The sequence below is a fragment of the Sylvia atricapilla genome, chromosome 12, assembly GCF_009819655.1.
Source record: "Sylvia atricapilla isolate bSylAtr1 chromosome 12, bSylAtr1.pri, whole genome shotgun sequence".
NCBI lineage: Eukaryota > Metazoa > Chordata > Aves > Passeriformes > Sylviidae > Sylvia > Sylvia atricapilla.
Genome location: NC_089151.1, coordinates 5,218,851 through 5,240,478, shown reverse-complemented (window position 1 = coordinate 5,240,478; position 21,628 = coordinate 5,218,851). Strand labels below are relative to the sequence as shown.

At 38.4% G+C, this 21,628-nt stretch overlaps 1 protein-coding gene and 1 long non-coding RNA gene across 2 annotated transcripts in view; one reads left to right on the top strand and one right to left on the bottom strand.

The window, feature by feature from the left end:
* The window catches only part of CDYL2 (chromodomain Y like 2), a 56,278-nt gene extending 46,893 nt beyond the window's left edge, over window positions 1–9,385 (top strand). Inside the window, exons 5-7 of the mRNA XM_066327552.1 lie at window positions 1,744–1,954; window positions 2,658–2,801; window positions 4,908–9,385. Of these exons, the coding sequence (XP_066183649.1) occupies window positions 1,744–1,954; window positions 2,658–2,801; window positions 4,908–5,066 (514 nt within the window). The 3' untranslated portion in view covers window positions 5,067–9,385. The remainder of the gene's footprint in view (window positions 1–1,743; window positions 1,955–2,657; window positions 2,802–4,907) is intronic.
* LOC136366481 (uncharacterized) lies at window positions 5,355–12,934 on the bottom strand. The gene is made up of 3 exons (XR_010744533.1): window positions 12,664–12,934; window positions 11,238–11,333; window positions 5,355–5,460 (listed from the first exon to the last, which is right to left on the bottom strand). It is a non-coding gene; the product is annotated as an uncharacterized lncRNA (long non-coding RNA).
* Between the last annotated feature and the right edge of the window lie 8,694 nt (window positions 12,935–21,628).

Here is a 21,628-nt window from a genome sequence, read left to right as displayed (position 1 = left end):
TCTTCCTCCACATTATCTGTTTCCTCTCCACATCCTTAATTGCTTTTCCATATTCACTTCCAGTGCCGTTTATCACCATGATTCCTGCTTTACTCCACAACACTGGTTTTATCTGCTTCCACATGGTCCTCAGATTTACTGCCACCATTTATCCTGAGTTTGCTTTCTTTTTTACCTATCATTCATCACATCCCTATTCCCAACTGTAGTCCTGTCTGGAAGGCTTACGTAACTACTGAGGTTCTCAAAATTCTGGAATTAATGAGGTGCAGTGATCCACAGTCACTACTCAGTAATAAACAACCAAAGAAATAATGAGATAAGGGAACAGAATTGCTTCTGCAACAAAAACAAATCACAGCTCTCCTTAACCCTGCTCTCATCTAGACAGAAATGGTCTTGACAAAACCAGTGTTCCTTATTTCACTCTTTTCGTCTTGACAGTGATCTCTTGGTTATCTGCTCTGAACAGAGCTGCATCAATTCTCTATTCTCCCATGGTCAAAAATTAACTCCTTAGTAGAGGACTTGAAAACCAGAATGTATTAATTGAAAATTTAATGCTGGGTCATCTCAGAGTCTTTGTCCTCATTTAAAACACAGCCCCTGCACTTCAGCCCAGTTGGCACATGGGCTCTCTAACCTGCAAGGCCCACCTGTGCTCAGGTACAGAGCCTGGATCCTTTTGACCTCAGTGGGAGAGCAGCAACTCATCAAAGGGTACATTTGACAAAATGTTCTTTCCTAAAATCTGTCAGCAAAGATGCACTCTGGATCTAATAAATACCCAGTGCAGGGACAGAATCTCCTCTTTTGCTTGGAATTTGATTTATCCTTGTCTTTTTTCTAAAGTGACTGAGCATCTCGTTTGCCTCCATATACCTGCTGTGCACTGAGCTGCTGGAGCCCATAATTTGCCCACAATTACACTCTTGCTTTTTCCTAATTGGTTTAAAGGCTGTTCCATTCAACAGATGTCTTTCCACAGTTGCTGGTAGGTAACTTATTTAAAAGATCTCCTCATTGCACAGAATTTAACATATTCTAGTTCATTCATCCGGATGAATCTGATGACATTTAACTTCCCTGTTATTTCTCATCACATTATGGGGTAGTCAGGCAAGGGCATTTGCGTTGTAACAGTTTGCTGAAGACTTTTGCAATGAAGACCTAACGGAAGATCACTTATCCTGTTCAAACATTTTTCTCTCTGACTCCCCTTTGCACATCTTGTTCTTTCCGCTGGTGTGCCATAAACATTGACAATCTCCCAATCCACTGATAGGACTTGCAGTAACGTTTGACACGGGATCTTTAAGAGAACTTTTCAGAAAAAAATAAATATTTGGACTATAATATTTCATCAGTAGCCAAACCAGGTCCATCCCAGCCACTGTGGAGCAATCCAAGAAGTGCTGTGTGTACAAACTCAGGAGCTACTGGTCCAGAAGTAAAACTAAACCAAACCTTTCTGCAAAAAGTACAACACTCAGTGCAATCCACTTAACACAACATGCACAAAACTATGCAATAGCCCAAGTACTCAGAAAGATAAATAACTAAAAATAAACAAATTTTCCATGTGAAACTAGAAAGTATCTTGCAGTTCTGACCTCATAAAACTGGGCATTTGTTGTCTTCTTCTGTGGTTCTAATTTGTTTTCATATTAAGTACTGTAAACTTGGGTATTTATGCGTTACCTCTGTATTCAAGATCTTTCTTTTATTTTTTTTTTATTTTAGGGATTTTGTAAAAGCTTTTATTCAATTTAAGAAGCCAATTGTGGTTGCTATCAACGGCCCTGCTCTGGGGTTAGGAGCTTCTATTTTACCACTCTGTGATATCGTTTGGGCAAGTGAGAAGGCTTGGTTTCAGACACCATATGCAACAATCCGACTCACTCCAGCTGGCTGCTCATCATACACATTCCCACAAATTCTGGGTGTTGCACTGGTAAGGTTTTCCATCTCAGATTGCTGAAGAACCTTTCATAAATTCCTGATCTTCTTTCTCTCTTTAAAAAATAAACGATTTTCTTTAATTGTCTTTAATGGAAATTAAATCTGTGGAAAGTTCATCTAATCGCTACCAACTTCTTATCCCAAAATAACCTCGGAATTCAATATACAACACCTGCTGTACACAAGAAAGATTGAAAAAGCAAAGATTGTCAACATCATGGTAGAAAAGTGAATAAATACATTAGCAGAATAACCTTGCAGAGTAGTTGTCAGCATTATGTTAGGAGTGGGCAGTAATACAGCCAGATACAGCTCTCTGCTCTTTAAAGACAATCCACAATGATCCCAGTAAGACTGCTTAGCTTTTACCAGTATAATAAATTAGAATTTGCCCCACAAGTATTTCCTACTGGGTTCCATGACTCTCGACACAGTATCACTGACAGTTACTCCTGTAAGATCAGCAGTACAGATTCACCATGCATGCCAGCACATTTCTCTTAAATTAAACCCATGCTGTGCTCTGGCCACCTGCACAATCTTTAAATAGCTACTGAAACCCCTTTTAAAGTATTTTGCAGTATGGAAAGATACAGAAGAACATTTGTAATTTAATCGTAAAAATAGCAGGCAAGTATGAGAAAAATTTTAAGGGAATTATAACCCAAGATTACCAGAATCTTTTGGTTTCACAGGCAAATGAAATGTTGTTCTGTGGGAGAAAGCTGACAGCACAGGAAGCCTGCAGCAGAGGACTGGTGTCACAAGTATTTTGGCCAACAACATTTAGCCAAGAAGTGATGCTACGAGTGAAAGAAATGGCATCCTGCAGTGCCGTGGTAAGAAATCCAGTTCCCTCATTAAATGACATTTCACAGAGGTAAGGTGTGCTCCCAAGGCTTGTCATGTGTGGGGCCTCAGTTCCACAACCATACCTGTGAAAGGCAGACATCAGAAAACCTGGACAGGGATCAGTGAACTCATGGAGTTTCTCATTTTTCAGGGACAGGGGTGGGGGGTTATTTCCTTTCAGCATATTTGCATTTATTTAATGAGTGGCACCTCCTTGCCTAAGATTTTGAAAGGGGATTTTAGTACAGGTTTCCTTCATGAAAGTTTAACAGTCTGAAACTCTACAACTGTACGGAAAAAACTCTGTAAGAAGACAGATTTGCCTTTCACTTTGTCCTGGCCTACAATGTTTCAGCTGAATCTGCCTTCTTTCTGCACCTGCACAGTTCCTGCTGCTGCAGAATGTTCTACACAGCACCCCAGAAGGGTAGGACAGTGCCAGCTAAGCTCTGCTGTGAAGGGGAGGTGAGATCCAGGCAAGAGGGATTTGAACACAGTCTGGTCACAGTGTATTGTAGCTTTCCTTTTGTGTACACAAAAGTTGAAAGAAAATCCTTTCCTATCTTTAATTCCTAGGGGTATTTTTCTTCAGGCAGATATACTCCTATTCTGGGCACATCCTTGTTTAAAAAACATACAGTGAAAAAAGTGGTACTGGCTGCAATAAAGCTGCAGTAATTAAAGTGAAAATTGTTACAGTTTCTTGCTATATTTCCTATGCCTGAAACTGTCTCAGCATCCCTCAGTTTCATTTAAGAGATCTGCTGTAAAAGGAGGTAGAGACACAAGAGATTTTTAATTAAACAAAGCGTGGATTAGATCTCACAGAAGACATTGAGAATGAAACTCTCTGGAAATGTAGCAGAATTTTATTTGATGATGCTGAGATAATATGTATTATTTGAGTTGAGAAAACCTCTGGGCTTTACTGTGAATTCTTCCTTCCCTCACTGCTATTGGCTGTCAATGAAATTTTCTCAAGACTCCTTAGAAGACTGGTGCTGACTTGTGGACAAAGATAAACCCCCAAAGACTTGTTCACAACCAGACCACAAAAAATACACCGGCCCCTTGATTTGCTGTTAACACCGTTTGCTTGAGTTAAAGACAAATACCTCTTTGCAATAGCAGTGTTGAAACCCACAACAGGCAGGAACTGGGCTTAACATGAAGGTGTTGACAAAGCTGAGTGAAGAGAATGCACCTCCCTTCCCACAGAACTGTTAGTTATATTAAATCTCCTGTCCTCAGAAAATCAGTAATGTAGGACTTATTATTGGGTTGGTTTGAGCAGTTGAGTTCCTTGTGAGATGCATACTGGTGGTGTGTATTTAAAATCTAATTTTAAAGGAATCAATCTCAGTGTGCTTAAAAATGGGTCTGGAAAAAATGAGCTGAACTATGGGAGCCACCATGGACCTGCAGCTTGTGCCTTCCAGAACTTGCAACAATTACTAAAGGCTTGAGGTTGGGCTTTCTATTGCAAAGACCTCAGCTGATTTGTTCTATCTGCCAAGTAAATCTAACTCCAGAACAGTCAGAGGGTATTTGTTTTGCTTAGCACCATGCTTTTACAAATTTTTTCACTTTTATAAAAATATAAGCAAATAGGCTTTAAAAAGGATTTGCAGTAAAGGCCCTTTCCTATCAATTTCTGTATTGTTAAGGAAATAATACAGGAGGAAAAATTGTTAAAGGTAATGGACATCCACATTTGAGTCTCCAGCATGTTTAACTTTAAAGGCCACTTTCCAGAAAACAGGTAGTCAGTATATTGTCCCTCACACATTTTCATTTCAGTGTGAGGGAGTTCAGCTCCTTCTTGTGCTTCATGGCAGACCTTCAATAAACTAAGGTATTTTAGAATCCCTCATTCTTTTAAAAACCTGGCACTAACCCATCAACCTCAATTCTTAAAGATGCTGACTATCAGCAAGTGAAGTTGTGACTATAAATCATATGCAATTTCTGTGCCCAGAGGAATTATTTAGATTGTAAAACAGTCAGTAGTCTAAAAATACTGGTCACACCATTATCCATAGTAATTTTTTCAGGTTCAAAAAAAAAATACTGAGTCGTGTTTATGGCTTTAGGTATTGGAAGAGTCCAAATGTCTCATGAGAAGCTTCCTGAAATCCGGACTTGAAGATGTGAACGAGAAAGAGTGTCAGATGTTAAAACAGCTGTGGAGTTCTTCCAAAGGACTGGATTCATTATTCAGCTACTTGCAAGACAAAATTTATGAAGTCTGATATCCTGGCCTAACTCAAAGAGAAATTGCTCCAGTTGTGACCAGAGTCAGACGTGACCATGTTTGAGAAGCATAGGCAATGCATCAGTGAGGAATTTGTGACAGTGATCCCAATGCCTGTGGCCATGTGAGCCACACAGCTGCTTGTAGGTTTGATTTTGTGTAACCAGGACGTGGGCAGGCGTTCAGTGCACGTAACCTGTGCAGAGGCTGCATCTTTCACATTGCTCATCCACATCCAAGTCTACATTCCATGTGCTGAGAAGCACCACTGAGGGCCAGCAAGGCTCACCCACCTGTAAGGGTTTCTTTCATCTGTCCTTAACCTATTCTTGCTGTTGCAGCACATCTGGGCTGACACAGAGGGCTCAGTCTAAAATCCGGGTCAGCACAACCTTTTGTAGACCCAAAAAACTATACATTAGAAATATGTTAATTATTTTTTTTCTAACAGTTTGTTTAATGGGAAAATCTGATAATTTATATGTATAATATGTAAAGTTAGTTTACAAAAAATACTAGAATTTTTTTCTTTGTTAAATTTATTTAACTTATTTATTTTGTGTTCATATTCAGCTGTGTATTGATCACAGATCTTATTTTCATATTTCCCTTTTGACTAAATTAAAAGGCATCACATGAGAATGCAAACACATTTTTAGCAACAAACTGAGTAGAAAAATAAAGAATATATAGAAAATCCACAGAATGTTGTGGGCAGTAAATGAAACAGCCACATGCATGCTCCTCTCTCTATGTGTAAAATTGTACAAAAAAATGTATGAAAACAGATTCATTTGCCAGGGTTAAGAGAACAAAAGTGGGTTCTGACACAATGAGTCCCCCTTAAGTCTCTCTTCACTTTCTGCCTTCTTGAGGAGCACTGAAGGGCTTGCCAACCAGATGCTTTATTTAAGTTTACTCTATTCCTGTTAGCCAGATATCAGTAACAGGGTGAGTGGTGCCGTTCCGTGGCATCGTACTGTTTTTCAGGTTTAAACACCCCTTTTGGTCTGAAGTCTAAAAGCAAATCCTTATGAGCCTTAGTCTAGTTGCCTGATTCCTCAGGTGTGAGATAATTTCTGCTCTGGAGGCCTTTGGGTGTGGGCCAGCTGTTTATACAAGGTGCTAGGCATTGAACTGGTGGAGGCAGAGGTTTTGTTTTGCTTTTCCCAGCTCTCCACCTGGCCACCCCACCAGCTGTTACAAGAACTTATGGCTATCCATAAAAGCAGTCCACAACAAACAAGGAGAATCCAATCTGCTCTTTTCGAATGTGATCCTAGTACTGTTCAGTGACACTGACTGACTTCTGAACACTGGATCTCTCTCAGTTCTTTCCTGCTATGGGCAGTTCATGTGGAAAGGACAGGAGCATGCTCTGAGACTTCACCTGCCATTATAGTACGCCCAAATTGAAACCTCTTGAAGCAGAAGCTTTGCACATTTGTTTGCTTTGTAATTTGTGCACTTGCTCTCCATCCTTGAGCTCAGTGATTATGATTTAAACCTCTGCAAATGAGGCTGCTCAGCTGTCTCCCTCTTAGCATTTCCATAAAGAGTTTCAACAAAGTCTTTGTAAAGTTAACAAACAGGTGATTACAGTAAACAGTAGCCTTCAACATATTAATGTGACATTTCTTTTTCCACAAATAATTAGAAGCGCTGTTTTTATGCCCTAATTGTACCACTGAATTTTAAGGAAATCATTACCCTAAATGCAGAAGTTCTCATGGAAATTCTTCATCAAAAATACAGAATCTGACTTTTAATTAGCCTGTTTAAAATGGTTTTTTAAAAAAACTTATTGAAACCGTTAGCTTATTTTAAAATGCCTGAAAGAGAACTCTTTCAGTAACTAATTTGAAGTGATGGATGCACCACTTGTTTTATACCAACCCTTGCTTTTGTCCACAACCTGCCAGCAGCGCAGGGGCAGGTGCACACAAAGTCACCTGGAAAAAGAGGGATCACCCAAGTGAAAACCACTCACACACACACACACGAGTTTGCACAATCAGGCCTCCAGCATACACCTTCAGAAAAAAGAAAAAAAGGCAATGGAAAGTACCATGATTCCTCAATTTCCTTTATTTCCTTTATTCCCATCCAGAGAGCCATAACTCCTAACCATGTGTTAATAAGATATTAGGAAGTTTATTTCCATACTATGCCTAGTTTCTGTAGATAAATATAGCAAGATTGCTCAGCAATGTGAAGGAATGCGTTCTGACTGAGATTTGCAAACAGAGAAGAATCTTACATTGTTGGATCTTTGAAACTGCACCATTTCATCTGAATTTTCAGATATCTGTATCTTAGCATTTTTTATGACAAAGGAATGGTTGAAATACATTTTCTATAATTATTTTTCCATTATAGCAAGCGCTAACCATAGTTAACATTTTTAATTATTCATATCTATACAGTTACGGTCTAGTTTTCATGGAATCTATTTTCCCTTCAAAAAAGAGTAATAACAACGTTGAAAGCTTCTTTTCCAGTATTTAAATATCAGAATCTGAATTTTCTCTTGTGTTTCTATCCTTACTAGGTATTCAGATATCTAGATGTACTGTACATATTAGTCTGGGTACCTTTACTAATATTCACAGTATTTAAGATTAAAAATGCAATTTGTTGTTTAAGTATGTTATTTTATTCTTGTGTAAATTGTTTTGTACAATCTTTAAAAATCTACAGTTTTGCATTTGTAGATATTAAAGGTAAGCAATTTATTTTGTGTTGTCCTGCATGTATATTTTTGCTGTAGATAAGTGTTGCTTAGTTTACTATTTCAGTACATTTCTGTTAAAATAAATAAGCTTACAAACTTTAATACAGTATATATTTTCAAAATATAAACTTTTATATTTCTGTGGTAGGTTAGGGTATGCGTTTTAGGCAATCTTTTTCACTACTATGAACAGTTCTTTTAATCTATAATATAATGGTTTTGTGCCAATAGTTTTTCATTAGAATGAAATGCTCTTTTAATGTTAGGGATGAACAGACAATTTTGGTTGGGGTTTGTTTCCTTTTTTTGGTTTTGGGTTTTTTAATTTTTTTTCCAGCCTTTACAGTTTTAAATATAATTTATAAATGTATTGCATTTGTGAATAAGCCTTACCATTAGGTACGAGAAATCTTTAAAGCTGCATAATTGCTTATGTAGCACTAAGGACTTCCCCAAATAATTGCTGTAAGAAAGTTAGCAAATCAGAGTACAGGGCCTTAAGTTTTCTTGTGAAAAGGATAATACGGGTTGTTTCTTTTGAACAACATAGGTAGACTTGTCAGCATGGGCTTTGTTATATATAAACTGTGCATTTGTGCTCCCAACCATGGTAGTTTAATCTCAGGCTTTGTGTGGCTGGGTCTATAAAAGTCAAATCTGGCTAAAGCCAGCACTCTTTAGGAGACACTAAAGAAGTTTACATAAGAGACTTATAGACAATCTTATCATAGTACATTTGGGTACTTGCTATCCTCGATGTGTTATCTGTGTCTGCCCAATTAACCGTATGTTTTAAGCCATATTAAATCTCTTTACTGCTATTTTAAATACTACACTGAAAGTCATTCACTAGCTTGCTTGCTCACAGACAGGATTTCGATTTTTAGTGAATAAAAATGTTATGCCTTCCATAAAAAACAAAGGACCAAAGAATTGCATTATTCTAACAAAGCATTAGTTCCTTTGCCAGTGAACTAGTTTGACATTTGTACCGAAGATCAAACAGTCTTTTTCTGCTTCAAACACTGCATCCTCATCCATGTCAGGTGTAAGGGGGAAAGATGTATCCACTGAGCTATTGGGAAAGGAGTGATGTTCAGCTGGGATGGCATGTCTATTGGTAAGGCTTATTACCAAACCTCTGAGATGAAGCAAAGAACCAAAAATTCACAAGTTATGTCAATGTAAATTTATTTTCAGAACTTGCACAAATAATTAATTGTAGAACTTGGCAAATTAGGCCCTTAAGTTATTTTGTCAGAATGCCATGGAACAGACTAAAACAGTTTCTAATATTTGTAATGATGAGTACATATTATAATATTATAAGGGTACAGGCACCCCTATATCACAGTGTTGTAAATATTTTCTGAAACTGGTACAGTACTGAGGGACTTGTATCTTCTGATATATCAAATATTGACTGTCTAGATCAAATTGTACACAATTTATTTGTTGATGGTCCTGTAACTAGTGTATGGACACATTTCTGGGTGCCTTAGAAGTTGTATTTTTCATGTGTGTTAATATGCAGTATTTATACATTGTGAGAAGCTGCTTTGAATAAAAACATTGAAACTTCATTTCAATGCAGTGATTTTCAGTTTTACATAATCAGAAAGAATGTGGTAAATGGTAGCCATTATATATGATTGTACTATTCATGGGCTCCTGCCTTCCCAGACACCAGGCACACAGTGGGCTTTTCAAAAGAAAATTATTTTTTTCTCAAAAGGCAAAACCCAGGGCACTAAGAGACACTGCATTAAGAACTCTCTGAAATTAATTAGGATCCATTTCAATTACCATTTTTGGTGAAGTCCAAGAAAACCACCAACAACTGTCTCACAAAAGCTCTTCTAGGACACCATTATCACTTCCCCTGTTTGATATGTGCACATCACCTAAAGCATTCCTGCCCAGAACCAGCTGTTCCAGGCAGGATTTTGACTGAACATGAGGGAATTTGATTTTGAAGTGGTGTTTGCCAGGAGGGCCAAGATTCAGCCCCAGCCTGGTGCAGGAGAAGGTGGATCAGCCTGTGGGCCCCCCACATGGCTCTTCACAACATTCTTGCCAGGGGCTCTTGTGTACCAGAGGATTCTTTGCCCATAGCATCCACAAATGCTATTTCCAATCATGTATCTCCTGTGATTAGAGGAGTAACTGTAAATTACTTCTGCCTGGGGCAGAAAAGGAAGGATATTTTTACAGAGAGCCAGGGTGAGCCAACCCAGCTATACAAGGTCCAAAAATATTATCTAGACTTCACTCAAAGGAAAAAATTATGTTCTAAGCAAACTGTGGTCAGCTATCTGGAGCAGAGGATTGAGCAATTCAGTCTTGCTTCACTATCAACAAATCCAATTATTTATTACAGTGATTCTTGTCAGGAGTTAACTTATTGTAGTGTCCAGTGAACTGTGAGCAACGTGCACATGATGAACAGGATGTGGCACCTTTCCTGTCTAACAGTTTTATTGATAAGTTTGGTTTAGATTTGACACAAATTGTCAACATGTCCATTTTATTTTAAATAACTCATTTTTAAAAGAAAGCAAAAATTCTTTCAAATTAAAGGCTTCATCCACATATTTGGGGGGGTTCAAGCTTTTTCAAATGTCAGTCCATGTTGCAGCAAATTTATGCACAAATGACATGGAAGAGGAACCTGTTATGTAGATACAAAGAAGTAGTTGCATGTATAAAAGAACAGGAAGGTATTAATCCCAATTAACGTATAAAAAAAGGTCAAAGCCTGCATACACTAAATGTGCCACTTCTCATTTTGAATAACAGAAACAATATTTTATACGATGAGAACAAGGAGAGGCTCTGAAAGCAAATGAAAGCATGTGAAAGAAACCAGAAAGACAATTTTAAACACTGGGGGAGTTCAGAGCAAAACAACTGTCTGAAGTTGGGCTAGGAGACAGTTTGGTTGCAAAGGAAAAGGTTGGGTTTGATTCTGGACATACTAACTTCAGGAATTCACCTCTCCTTGGGCGTCTTATTTGTCATGAAACCCCCTCAGAAGTAAAATTTAATCAAACATAATGCATATCTTCACAACTCTGACTTAACCTCAAAACCAATCTCCAGTCATAGCATGGAGAGTTTCAGGTTCCTAAGAAAGCCAGACTAACTACCCCCTCTAGAATTCAAACCATTTGAACTTTGTTAGCAGCACTTCACTTTAATTTATACTCTTTCCTTGGTTTTACAAATTTGCTCATTATAGATATATAATAAAAATAGAACTGTTAAAAACTTTGTTGAATTCCAATTATTAAGTCCATCTGGTGTGACTCAGTAATTTTCATCTGGAACAGTTAAGAGTACTATGGGAGAAAGAAGGCAATTTTCATTTTGAGAAAATGAAACATTTTGTATTGAGTAACTTTAAAAATTCTATGTTGGACTGTATTACCTTACCTTATCACTTTATGACACTGGTGTCACTTGAAAAACCCCATGGGTCCAACCCAAGAGCCAGCAGCATCAGTGGAGATCCTCCTCCTGACTTGACTTCTGAAAAAGAAATCCCAGCGGCTGATGGATACCACAGCAAACTTCTTCAAAGTAATAGTACAGGAATATCTTGTAGCCATCTCTTCAAAAGATAAAGTGCTCTTATGAGAAACACATAATTAGCTTTGGAGGAAGAGCTGCATTACTTCAAAATTGAACAGCAGTGTCTATGAAATTTTGTAGCGATTTCAACATTTTCAATGTTATTGCTGACTCCTGTTAGTAGAAAGTCATGCCCTGCCGTGTTTTAACCTTCCTCAACTCTTCAGGTACATTTATCAACTTGAATTCTGGATGACTGTGTAACACAACTGTGAAACTGATTTTATATATTGGTCATAGACAGAAATATATCGGTGAACAACTGTAAAGAGAAAAATGGAAATGCTCTGTGCAACCAGGAGTCATATTTGAAACAAGGGCTGTTGAACTGCTGCTGATTCCTAAGATGAAATAAAAAGCTTCATCTAACAATGAAGTTTTTAAAATGAAAAATTATTTAAACACTAAGCAGCAATCTTGACTCGTTAGAACTGAGTTAATTACTATCATCTAGAAATAAGTTATTCACAGTTATCCAGAAATGTGTTTCTGATGTGTCTGTAAATAAGTACTTCACTATCTATTACTCCAAAAAGATGAGCAATTTCCTACTGCTGTCCTTCCAGATGCCTGCTTACTCCATGTGCTGCCCACGAGGATTCACTGGGGTATTCACTTTCAGTAAATGAATACAGGAATTCACATAAAACTCTTCCCATGTCTAATTATCCAAGATCTACATGATTTTAGCCTCTCACTTGTTATTTTATATGCAGCTGCAGCAACTTTGTCAGGGGCTCAGGATCTGACAAACAATTCCCTTCAAGTCTTCCTTTTGCCTATTAGACTCAAAATGAGCAACAACTCCAAACTCCCAATGGCTGCACTGCTGCGGGATGCTCCTGCTCCAAAGGTCAGATGAGCACAGCTTGGATGGCTGGCAGCAGCATCCCACTGTTTGTTGGACTGTGGGCTCCAGAGCTTCCCTTTATTTCTGAGAGCAAGCCTTACTGAGATCAGTGGGGTCCAGCCCTGAGTGTTCATGTAATGACCTTTTATCACTCCTTTGCATAGGGCTGCTCCCAGAATGAGGTCTGAAGGCATGTAATTTATTAACTATAAAGCAGCCCACAAGCTCCTTATGCCCATAGCCAGGGCATCTGAAAAAAGCCCCAGACATGGTGCTGATAACACCACCCCCACCCCCAGCACCTGCCTTCATCAGACCAGAAAAACAGCCCATTTTATTCTTCATGTATTTACATGTAGCAGGATGAAGCAGACTTACTTTCCTGGATGCTAATGTGATGCCAGCTGGAAAGGAATATCCCAAAGCACGTTAGACCTGGTAGCATTCATCTTCCATTCATGGCTGTAACTAGGTAGAACACAAATACACTGTCTCCTTTTAAATTATGCTTTTTAAATAAATGCTTTTCATCTGAAAATATATTCAAAGATTAAAACGGAGCTTTAAAGGAACAGTCTGCAATGTGGCTGACTTGAAAGGCTACAATTTTTCCCAACCATTTCAAGTATGAGAAAATCCAACAGCTCTCCATTTGTGATTCAAGCACTCGGTAAACACACTCCACAACTGTACCATGGCTGTGTGCCAATGAAATGGTGAGTCAGCAGGCAGGGGAGGGAATCAAGTGTCAAGAATGCATTTAACCCTCACTCAGAGAACATTCTTCTTACTAAGAGAATGAAAGCACACCATACGAATGCAAAAAATTTCTGGAATTCTGTGACCACTAATACGGGTGAACTATCTCAATTTTCTTCCAACTTTACAGAATTTCTTAAATTTTAAATTAAGACAAACACTTAAGAAAATAACTTAAAGCAAACAGATGAGAAAGAGGTTCATGAACATGTCTCAGTGCAGTCCTAAAATCCTTATTCTGACCAAAATCCCAGTGATAACCCCGGCAAGACTGAGTGCCAAAGGGTTTCACAAGAGCATTGGAATTGATAATATTTAATACTTGCACAGATAGAAAAAGGAGTACATTTTCCTAATGAAAATATAGTTCAACTCATCTGTCCTATATCCCAAAGGAGCATCTGTGCACACTACTTTGCTTCACAGTGTTCTTGCGGAGTGGTTGATGAAATCACCTAAGATTCCTAAATTTAGAGAATTCCTAAATCATTTTTAAATTAACCCATTGTAAAAAACTCCCCACTGAAGCATCACTCTATGTACTCTATTCGGGATGGAAAAAGAGCATACGAAAGTGAAGTTTAAAAAAAAATATATGAAAGAGTACTCAGTCATCCACCTAAAGACTTGAACACTCATTTACAAGGCTGTTAAACACTGCCAAACCTGAATGACAGCATTTTATACCTCCTTTCTTACTCTTCACAGGTGTCAATAACCACGTTGGACACCTGGGGAGGAGGAGAAAGGAGGGGGCAGAAAAGACTCCAGTTATTACCTTCAGTGGTAGTTAAGGGTAATTATAGACCTGCTGTGAATTTACAGCTTGCCCCCATTACGGAACAGATAGAGTTTCCAGTTAAGGCTGAGGACAGCCAGCTCTGCTGTCCTCACGCTGCTTGAGCCTACAAATGCCTACCCCAAGCAGTTTTATTAAACATCTGGCCCCACTGACCTCCATGGCCTGAGCCATCTCCTCCAGGAATTCAACTCACAGGCAGTATCATCCATTTACTGTTACTTTGTCCTGCCCTGATTAAGCCTGAACTGTGAAATGGCAAAGAATTAGTTTGTATAGAGATCTAGTATGTCCAGGGTGGAAATACAGTAAGCATCCCTTCAGAGATCTGCGAAAGTCTTTTCTCTGATCTAATGGCCCTCATAAAGTCTAAGTTTAGACAAAACCATCACCTATGGCATTAAGAGAGAAGGCCTGGCAAACCCTGCTGGAGTAGTCAGAAAGACTTTCCCTCCACTCTTCAGCTCTTTCTGCCAGATGTTAACAACTGTAGCAGAGGCTGCAGATTACACAGACACATCTGAGCCAAAGGAGATAAATTTGAGCTGACTGTGAGCTCAAATGGTTGACCTAGGACCTTGACCTAGAATCTAGGATACTTGAAAGATGGCAATGTCCTACAGAAGAACACAACAGCAGGAAGGAGATTTTCTCTTCAAACACCACATTCCCCTCCATCATCTTACAGGCTGGAAATCCAGAACTATGACCAAAGAATAACTTTATGAAAAACCAATGTCACTCACTGAAGGATTCTGCCATGGGTTGCACTTGACCTACACAAGTGTGAGAACAGAACCAAGTCCTGCAGAACTTCAGTTTAGAAAGCAAACTCCCCATGCATGCTGCTAAATTCCTCCCTTTGAGATTTCAAAAGAAACAGAAATGCAAAAGATTGTCAGTGTGGAAGAAAATCAAGACAACATCTTTCTTGTATGCAGAAGGCTCTAAGTAATCTTCCATCATTATAACAAAACTAATTCCCAGAAATCCTGCAGGGCTCCAGAACTCTATAGAGCATTATTTTATATACCCAACACTCCTCCATTAAAAATTATCTTTTATAGAATTTCAGTTACAAATAGGAAATTCTTTAGCTTTTCTCCCAAACCCAAACACCTTCTTGGTTTTCTTTGTGAACCTCCCTGGGAAATCTCCAGGGAGATTCCATTCTACACTGCTTGGAACCTATGGAACACATCAGGAGAGTGAGAGAGCAAAGGAAATGACACATGTAATGACACTACAAGGCTAAAACAATTGTTGATTTAGCACCAGAAAGAGCTGAACATTTTAGAGCTTGGTGGCTGCTTGTGTGAAGGCTCTTCAGCTAGACAATGTAAATAATTGTTGAGTATTTTATTTATATAATTATCAATTTTTATGCAGAAAGCATTAGCAGATACTGTTTTTAAATAATTTCAGATACTCAGCACTAAATAAGTGGCTTGTTTTCAAGAACCAACCAAGAAAAAAACATTCCACAGAATGTCATATATTCCTTCAAAAGGAGTGCTACATTTCATTAGCATGGATGTTTAAGTGGAATAAGTCTCAGTATGGGGACTGTTTTCAGCAATAGTTGCTAATTAAGTAGTAAAGTACTAATAAAATGTTTAGGCAGGTTGCATTTAAATAGCAGCATAATGATATGTAATTACTAAAAAAAGAGTGCCAAAACCATTCTGCAACAGACCACCTTCAGTTTTCATGCACTGTGCAAATCCATTTGAAAACAGAAAGGATTCCAGTGTCCACTGTACAGTGGCCAGGGCACAGGCAAGCTGTGAAACTTATGCTCCTCTCAGTCACAGAGAAGAACCTTTCACTTAAAAGCACATTCTATCTAAGTTTTTCTCACAGAAGCTACAGAAATTAAAAGAAAATATTCTTAACACATACAGGAACAAATAAGCACGCAGTAGCAGTGGGGCCAGCGGTTCTTCTGCAGAGTCATAATGAAAAACCACCAGGAAAACAAGGAAGAGCCTGTGAGGAAGGATAACACTCACTGACCTCATCACAGGGGACACAGCAGGAATCTGTCCCCACAGGACGTGTCTAAGGGTGAGGCATTCAATTCAAAAGTAAACTTGGTGGAGAAGGCACCAAAATGTTCTGCTGCAGCAAGGCATGGGGAGATAAGTGTAATTCTTTGTGGGTAAGCAAAATGTAGTAGGCAAAAGGAACTCGGCACAGCCAGGATGAATTTCAACCAAAAGAAAATGCAAATATTTAGACCGTAAAAATGTGTCAATGAAGATAAAGGCTCAGTGGAAAAAAATGTATAAGGGTAAAGCTGAAATGCACAAAATTGCCACCATAGCAGAAATTAAATAAAAAATACTGCAGAGACGAATGTTTATATTTTAGATATTATCTCTAGAAGATAAAAACCACTAACACCAAGTACAGAGGTATCTTGATTTTCTAACTCTTCTTGTGATGACAGTAGTTCTCAAACTGTAGTATAAATGCAGTAAGTAGCTGACAGTCTAGTAGGTCCCAAAACTGCTTGCAGAATCTTTATATTCTTTACAAATCTCTGTATTTCTCCATAATAGCCATTAGTGTATTTTAGACTAACAACAGAATGCCATGGGCCCCTGTTCCACAACAGGTCATGTTTGTTCTTAAATCAAATCTAAGTATCATTCATATAATCACTGTGGTGACAAATAGTTTATACATAATAATTGTGAAAATTTTCATTTTACTGTATGTGAAGCTAAAGCCTGGCAGGCCCTTCCAACTTAAATTATTTTATGGTTTGCAAACTAACAGAGTACATCTCTGCACACTGACCCCCTCTGAAATCCACAGAGCTGCTTTGAGAACCTGTCTTTTGTGTCTGCCCTGGCAAGTTTCAGTATTTTGGCAAAACCTTTGTTCACCTAGAACTGTGCCAATAATCCCTTTTAAAATACCAAAGTGCCTGCTTTTGTAAGCACTGCCTGACTCCAGCACAGCCAGTGCTCAGTAATGCATCTTTCAGACAGTCACATTCTTAACATGTCCATATGTTTAAAAACATTCTTTCTTGATCACAAACCTTCCTATCACCTTGCAAAAAAAACATAGATACTGGATTTGCAGAGACTTTGATTATATTTGCCTTTGTGTTACTTGCAGACAATCTACACAAACACTAAATCATTGGTCTGCTTTTTTTTAACAAAGTAGCTGACCACAGGTTATATGCATGAAAATAACTACCTTTTTAAACGAGGAGGAAGATTTTGTTCATTTGACAAGAATGGTTCATTTTTTAGAGATTCAAATCTTACAACTAGAAAAAATAGGTCATCTTCAACTGATATAAAAAGAATTATAACCAAGCAAGTACAAAATGCTGAACCCACATCCTTGGGGTGTGTTCTCACCCTGTAAGTCAACTAATGCTCTAAAATGTTCTAATTTCTATTATGCAAGACCTCCCAATTTTTCCTGTCTATAATCTGTGCTTTGAGCATTAAGAAAGATGACATTTATATTAAGGGGCTAAGATATTCAGCGGGTTAATGTTCTACTTTGTGAACAGATTACCAAGACAGAACCATCCCTTGTTATAAAAGGCATTTCTGTTCTGTGGACGCGAAAGCTGATTTAACCATGTAACTGAGTCATGAAGGAAACTGCTGAGCAGCACCAGCCAAGAAATAAAGATCAGGTTGCATCTACTGCTGCTCAAACCTGCACCTTTTTTTGCTCAAACTCATTTTTACACAGTCACCTCAATCTCTTTAGAGCTCCCCTTGAACAGCAGTTTGGTTTCCTGAAGCACAACAGGAACTTCCTTCCCACCCTCCCAGACAAGTGTCCTGACCCATAAATTCCATTGCTGTGTTTGCTGTCTCTCAGTGATCTACAGAATTAAGAATTATAAAAGTGAACAGACAGTGGACAAATTCACTGGTCCCAATGTGGCAGAAAGGTGATCAGTAACATCCAGATCTTTTTCCCCTTTTCTTTCCCAGTCTTTGATGCTGGCAGATGTGGTAATAAGGAACACACTTATGTGGTGGACCTGGCAATGTCATGTTTGGTGTTATGGTTAGACTCAAGGGTCTTAAAGGTCTTTTTCCAACATAAATTATCTTAAAATTCTATTACAATAGGGATGAGATCTTAACCCCAGATTTGTCTCTGTTGCCAAGATGCTGTCTTAACACAGACAAAGTTAGTTCCTGTCCAAGGAGGAGGAAAATTCACCATCAGAAATAGTTATAAATCCAGATACATGGAAATTTGATATTGACCTTGCTGCACTAAAATCAATAAGAGATTTTTCACCACCTTGAATGGATCAAGCCCACAGATGGGAGATCCGCCAGCTTTGCTCATCAGCATCTACCTAGCCTTTGCACAGTCTCATTTATTACAATCATCACATCAGAGGGAGGTCTTTAAGATCAATACAAAAGAGGAACAGACACAGTAGGTTTGTATGAAATGGAAAAATGGGGTGTGGGGATCAAGAGACAATGAGACAAAAGCAGGAAATAGCACAGGTTAGCAGGTGATACAAATCGTTACAACTCCAAGAGAACCGTGAAAGATCTTTATGAATGCAGGGCTTGGAAACTAATGGGTAAAGCAGAAAGAATGATGAAGCTGAAAATGGAGCTTTACTTCAAGAAAGGAGGATGGTTGAGTACATTTTTATATAAAAGTAATTAGGGGAAATAAAAGTTTCTCTCAAAATCGGGACTTGGAATTACTCAATGGATTTGTTGCCAGCCCGTACAGTGAAAGGCATTGGGTAAGAGGGCTTTTAGTGACTTGAAGGGAAGTAGGGACTAGTCTGAACATGGGGGACAGAGTAATGCACTGACTGCTTTACACAGGATTTTGAAGTCTGAAGCAACAATTGTTAAAATAACCACAGAAATTTAAAAATACTGAAAATCGGGTGTTCTCAGAGTGCACAATTACATTAATAAGCAAACAAGCTGTTAGTGGGTATCATGATTGATTTTTGGGTTCACTGCTATGAAGATTTGATTCAAAAAACATAAAGATACTTCCACTGTGACTGATAGCAAGACAAATGAATTAGGGACTGCCAGCCAAAGAGTCTATTTTATCTCAAGAGAAGGGTTGCTTACTCATCTCTAGTCAACAGCCCCTTTTAAACATACTGGAAGTAATTTTAAAACCCCAAGGAATGATGGAATTTAAGTTATTTGTGAGGGTAGAAGACTGAGAGGTTTTCCTACATGACCAGTTATTTCCCAGAAAAATATCAGATGCTCTATCATCATATTTATTATATTTTCCCCAAATTAAACTTCAGCCAATACAGTTAAACTCAGACTCATCATAGCAAATCAAATTTGCTCTCCCTTTCTTTGCAATGTACAATTGTTGCAATCTGCTATTTACTTTTCTCATGGTCATATTTCTGAATAAATCAGTGCATTCAAATAATTCCAGTGAATCAGTTAATACTTCAAGTGAAGTTCAAATGAATTGAAATGAATCAGCCAGTTAAGAGAGAGAAAACAAGTAAGTAGTTCAAGGTGGTGGGTTTAACTTTATGAAAACCAGGTTCAATCCTCTGCTCCAGCATGAGGTGCTCCACACACATGGTGTGACATGAGAATTGCTTTTGGGATCAGTCTGCAAGATATTTAGGCACTTTTCACCGAAATCCCCTAAACCAGACAATGAGTGAAGAACCCTAGTCCATCAACAGTTTCACAGAGCCACAGAATGATTTTGGTTGCAAAGTCCTTAAAGATCATCTCATTCCAACCCCATGCCATAGGCAGGGACACCTTCCACTACAGCTGGTTGCTCCAAACCCTATCCAACATTTCCAGGGATGGGGCAGCCACAGCTTCTCTGGGAAACCTGTGCCAGTGAAGGCACAATAAAGAACTTCTGAGTAGAGTTTCTTCCTATCATATAGTCTAAGCCTCCCCTTTCAGTTTAAAACCATTGCCCCTTGTCCTGTCACTATCTGCCCACATAAAAAGTCTCTCTCTCTCCTTTTTATAAGCCCTTTTAAGGCACTGGAAGGCAGAAGAGACAAATGAGGTCTCCCTGGAGCCTTCTCCAGGATGATCAGCTCCAGCTCTCAGTCCGTGGCAGACGGGCTCCAGCCCTCTGAGCATCTTCATGCCCTCCTCTGGACTCCCCCAACAGATCCACATCTTTCTTGTGCTGTTTTCCCTTATATCCAAATTATCACAAATTGTAACTGCAAAACTGTGATCAGCTGTTTAAATTAAGAGGGAGACAGCAAAACTGTAAGTTTCTTTAAAAGTTCAGGTATCAGAGGAGAATGGACATATTTTTGTTCTATTACATGCACACCACTCTACACTTGAGTTAAATCTCCCTTTCTGAGATACTAAGGTTCCTCTGGAAAACAAACATCACATAGACCAACCATTCATCCACCCATGAGATAAACTCAAATTTCCAGCTTGACAGTTAAGCAAATGCAAAATAAAGTGACTAAAAAATTAGTCACTGATCAAATCTATTTGAAAATAAATTATGCGTGTTACATGAATGGTGTCTACAAATCTCTTTTGGAAAGGGCATAACTCTGTAAGCACTGAAATCAGTGGTACAGCCCAGGTTAATTTCCACAGGTCAGGATGAGAATCTTGAAGCCCCTACTGACATCCTAGCATTTAACCTGTGCTGGATCAGCCCCTCAGCAGACAGCAGGCAGGTACAGGAAATCTACCAAGGATACAAAGAAAATAACATTAAAAAGAAAATGAAGTCCCAAAAGTCCTTCACTATAAAGACAGACACTACTTGTGGATGGGTGAACCTCAGCATTTAGCTCCAATACAAGGCACAGAGCTGCAAGGGAATACATATTTCTATCTGGGCATAACTCCAATTTTATATTAATAAACTGGCTCTTTTTTTGTAAACAGAATCAATATCCTGTTTAAAAGTGATTCTCAGAAGCGCAGGAAATTAGAAAATATTAATATTAAATTAATCAAACTTCTCCTCATGAAATATTGTTCATGTTAATGAATAAATTTCTTTTTTGGTTTTTTCAGTGTATATACCCATGTACACTGAAAATGCTATGAGCTATGTGCTCATTGGAGAGCTGCAAAGCTACATATTTCCTTCTTATTAATTCTGATTCCATGAACACTGAGTGTAATTTCTACTTTCAGGGATTATGAATTATAAATATGATATAATTTTTCAGGATGAATCATAAAGAATAAGTTTCTTTTTGGTCTTTGGTATTTTTCAGCAATACTGGATTTGCCTCTAAAAGTAGAAGGGGCAGGGAGAAACATGTAAGAAAGCTGAAATTTCCTAAAACATTTTATTTTATTACTGGCACACCAAATTCCCATTTCCCTTTCACTGTCAGGAAATTTCAGAGACTCAAATGTCATCAGTTGCATCATTGGAGGCATTCTAGTCCATGGCTTGCATTTTTACACAGCTAAGGAATTTCTAAGTTCTCCACAGTTTTTCTTTTCCAGAAGGGTAATAGCAGTTCCCAGTTTAGAAGAAATTATCCAAGACAGAGAGAGAGGCCATTCTGGGGAAAGAGCAATGAAAGCAGGGACAAGGAGGAAGAGTGAAAAGGGGTGTGGTTTGGGGGAACAAAATGTCCAAAAAGATCAGAAACGTGGCTTGGCTTCTGAACCTGATGAATATTGAAGGCATTATTACATTATTAGAATAGCATTATTTGATCTGAGTGTGGATAAGAGGCATGGGGATAAGAGAGGAAAAGAAAGATTTTGAAATCTTTCTCAAAACCTAAACTCATAAAAAATCTTCTTT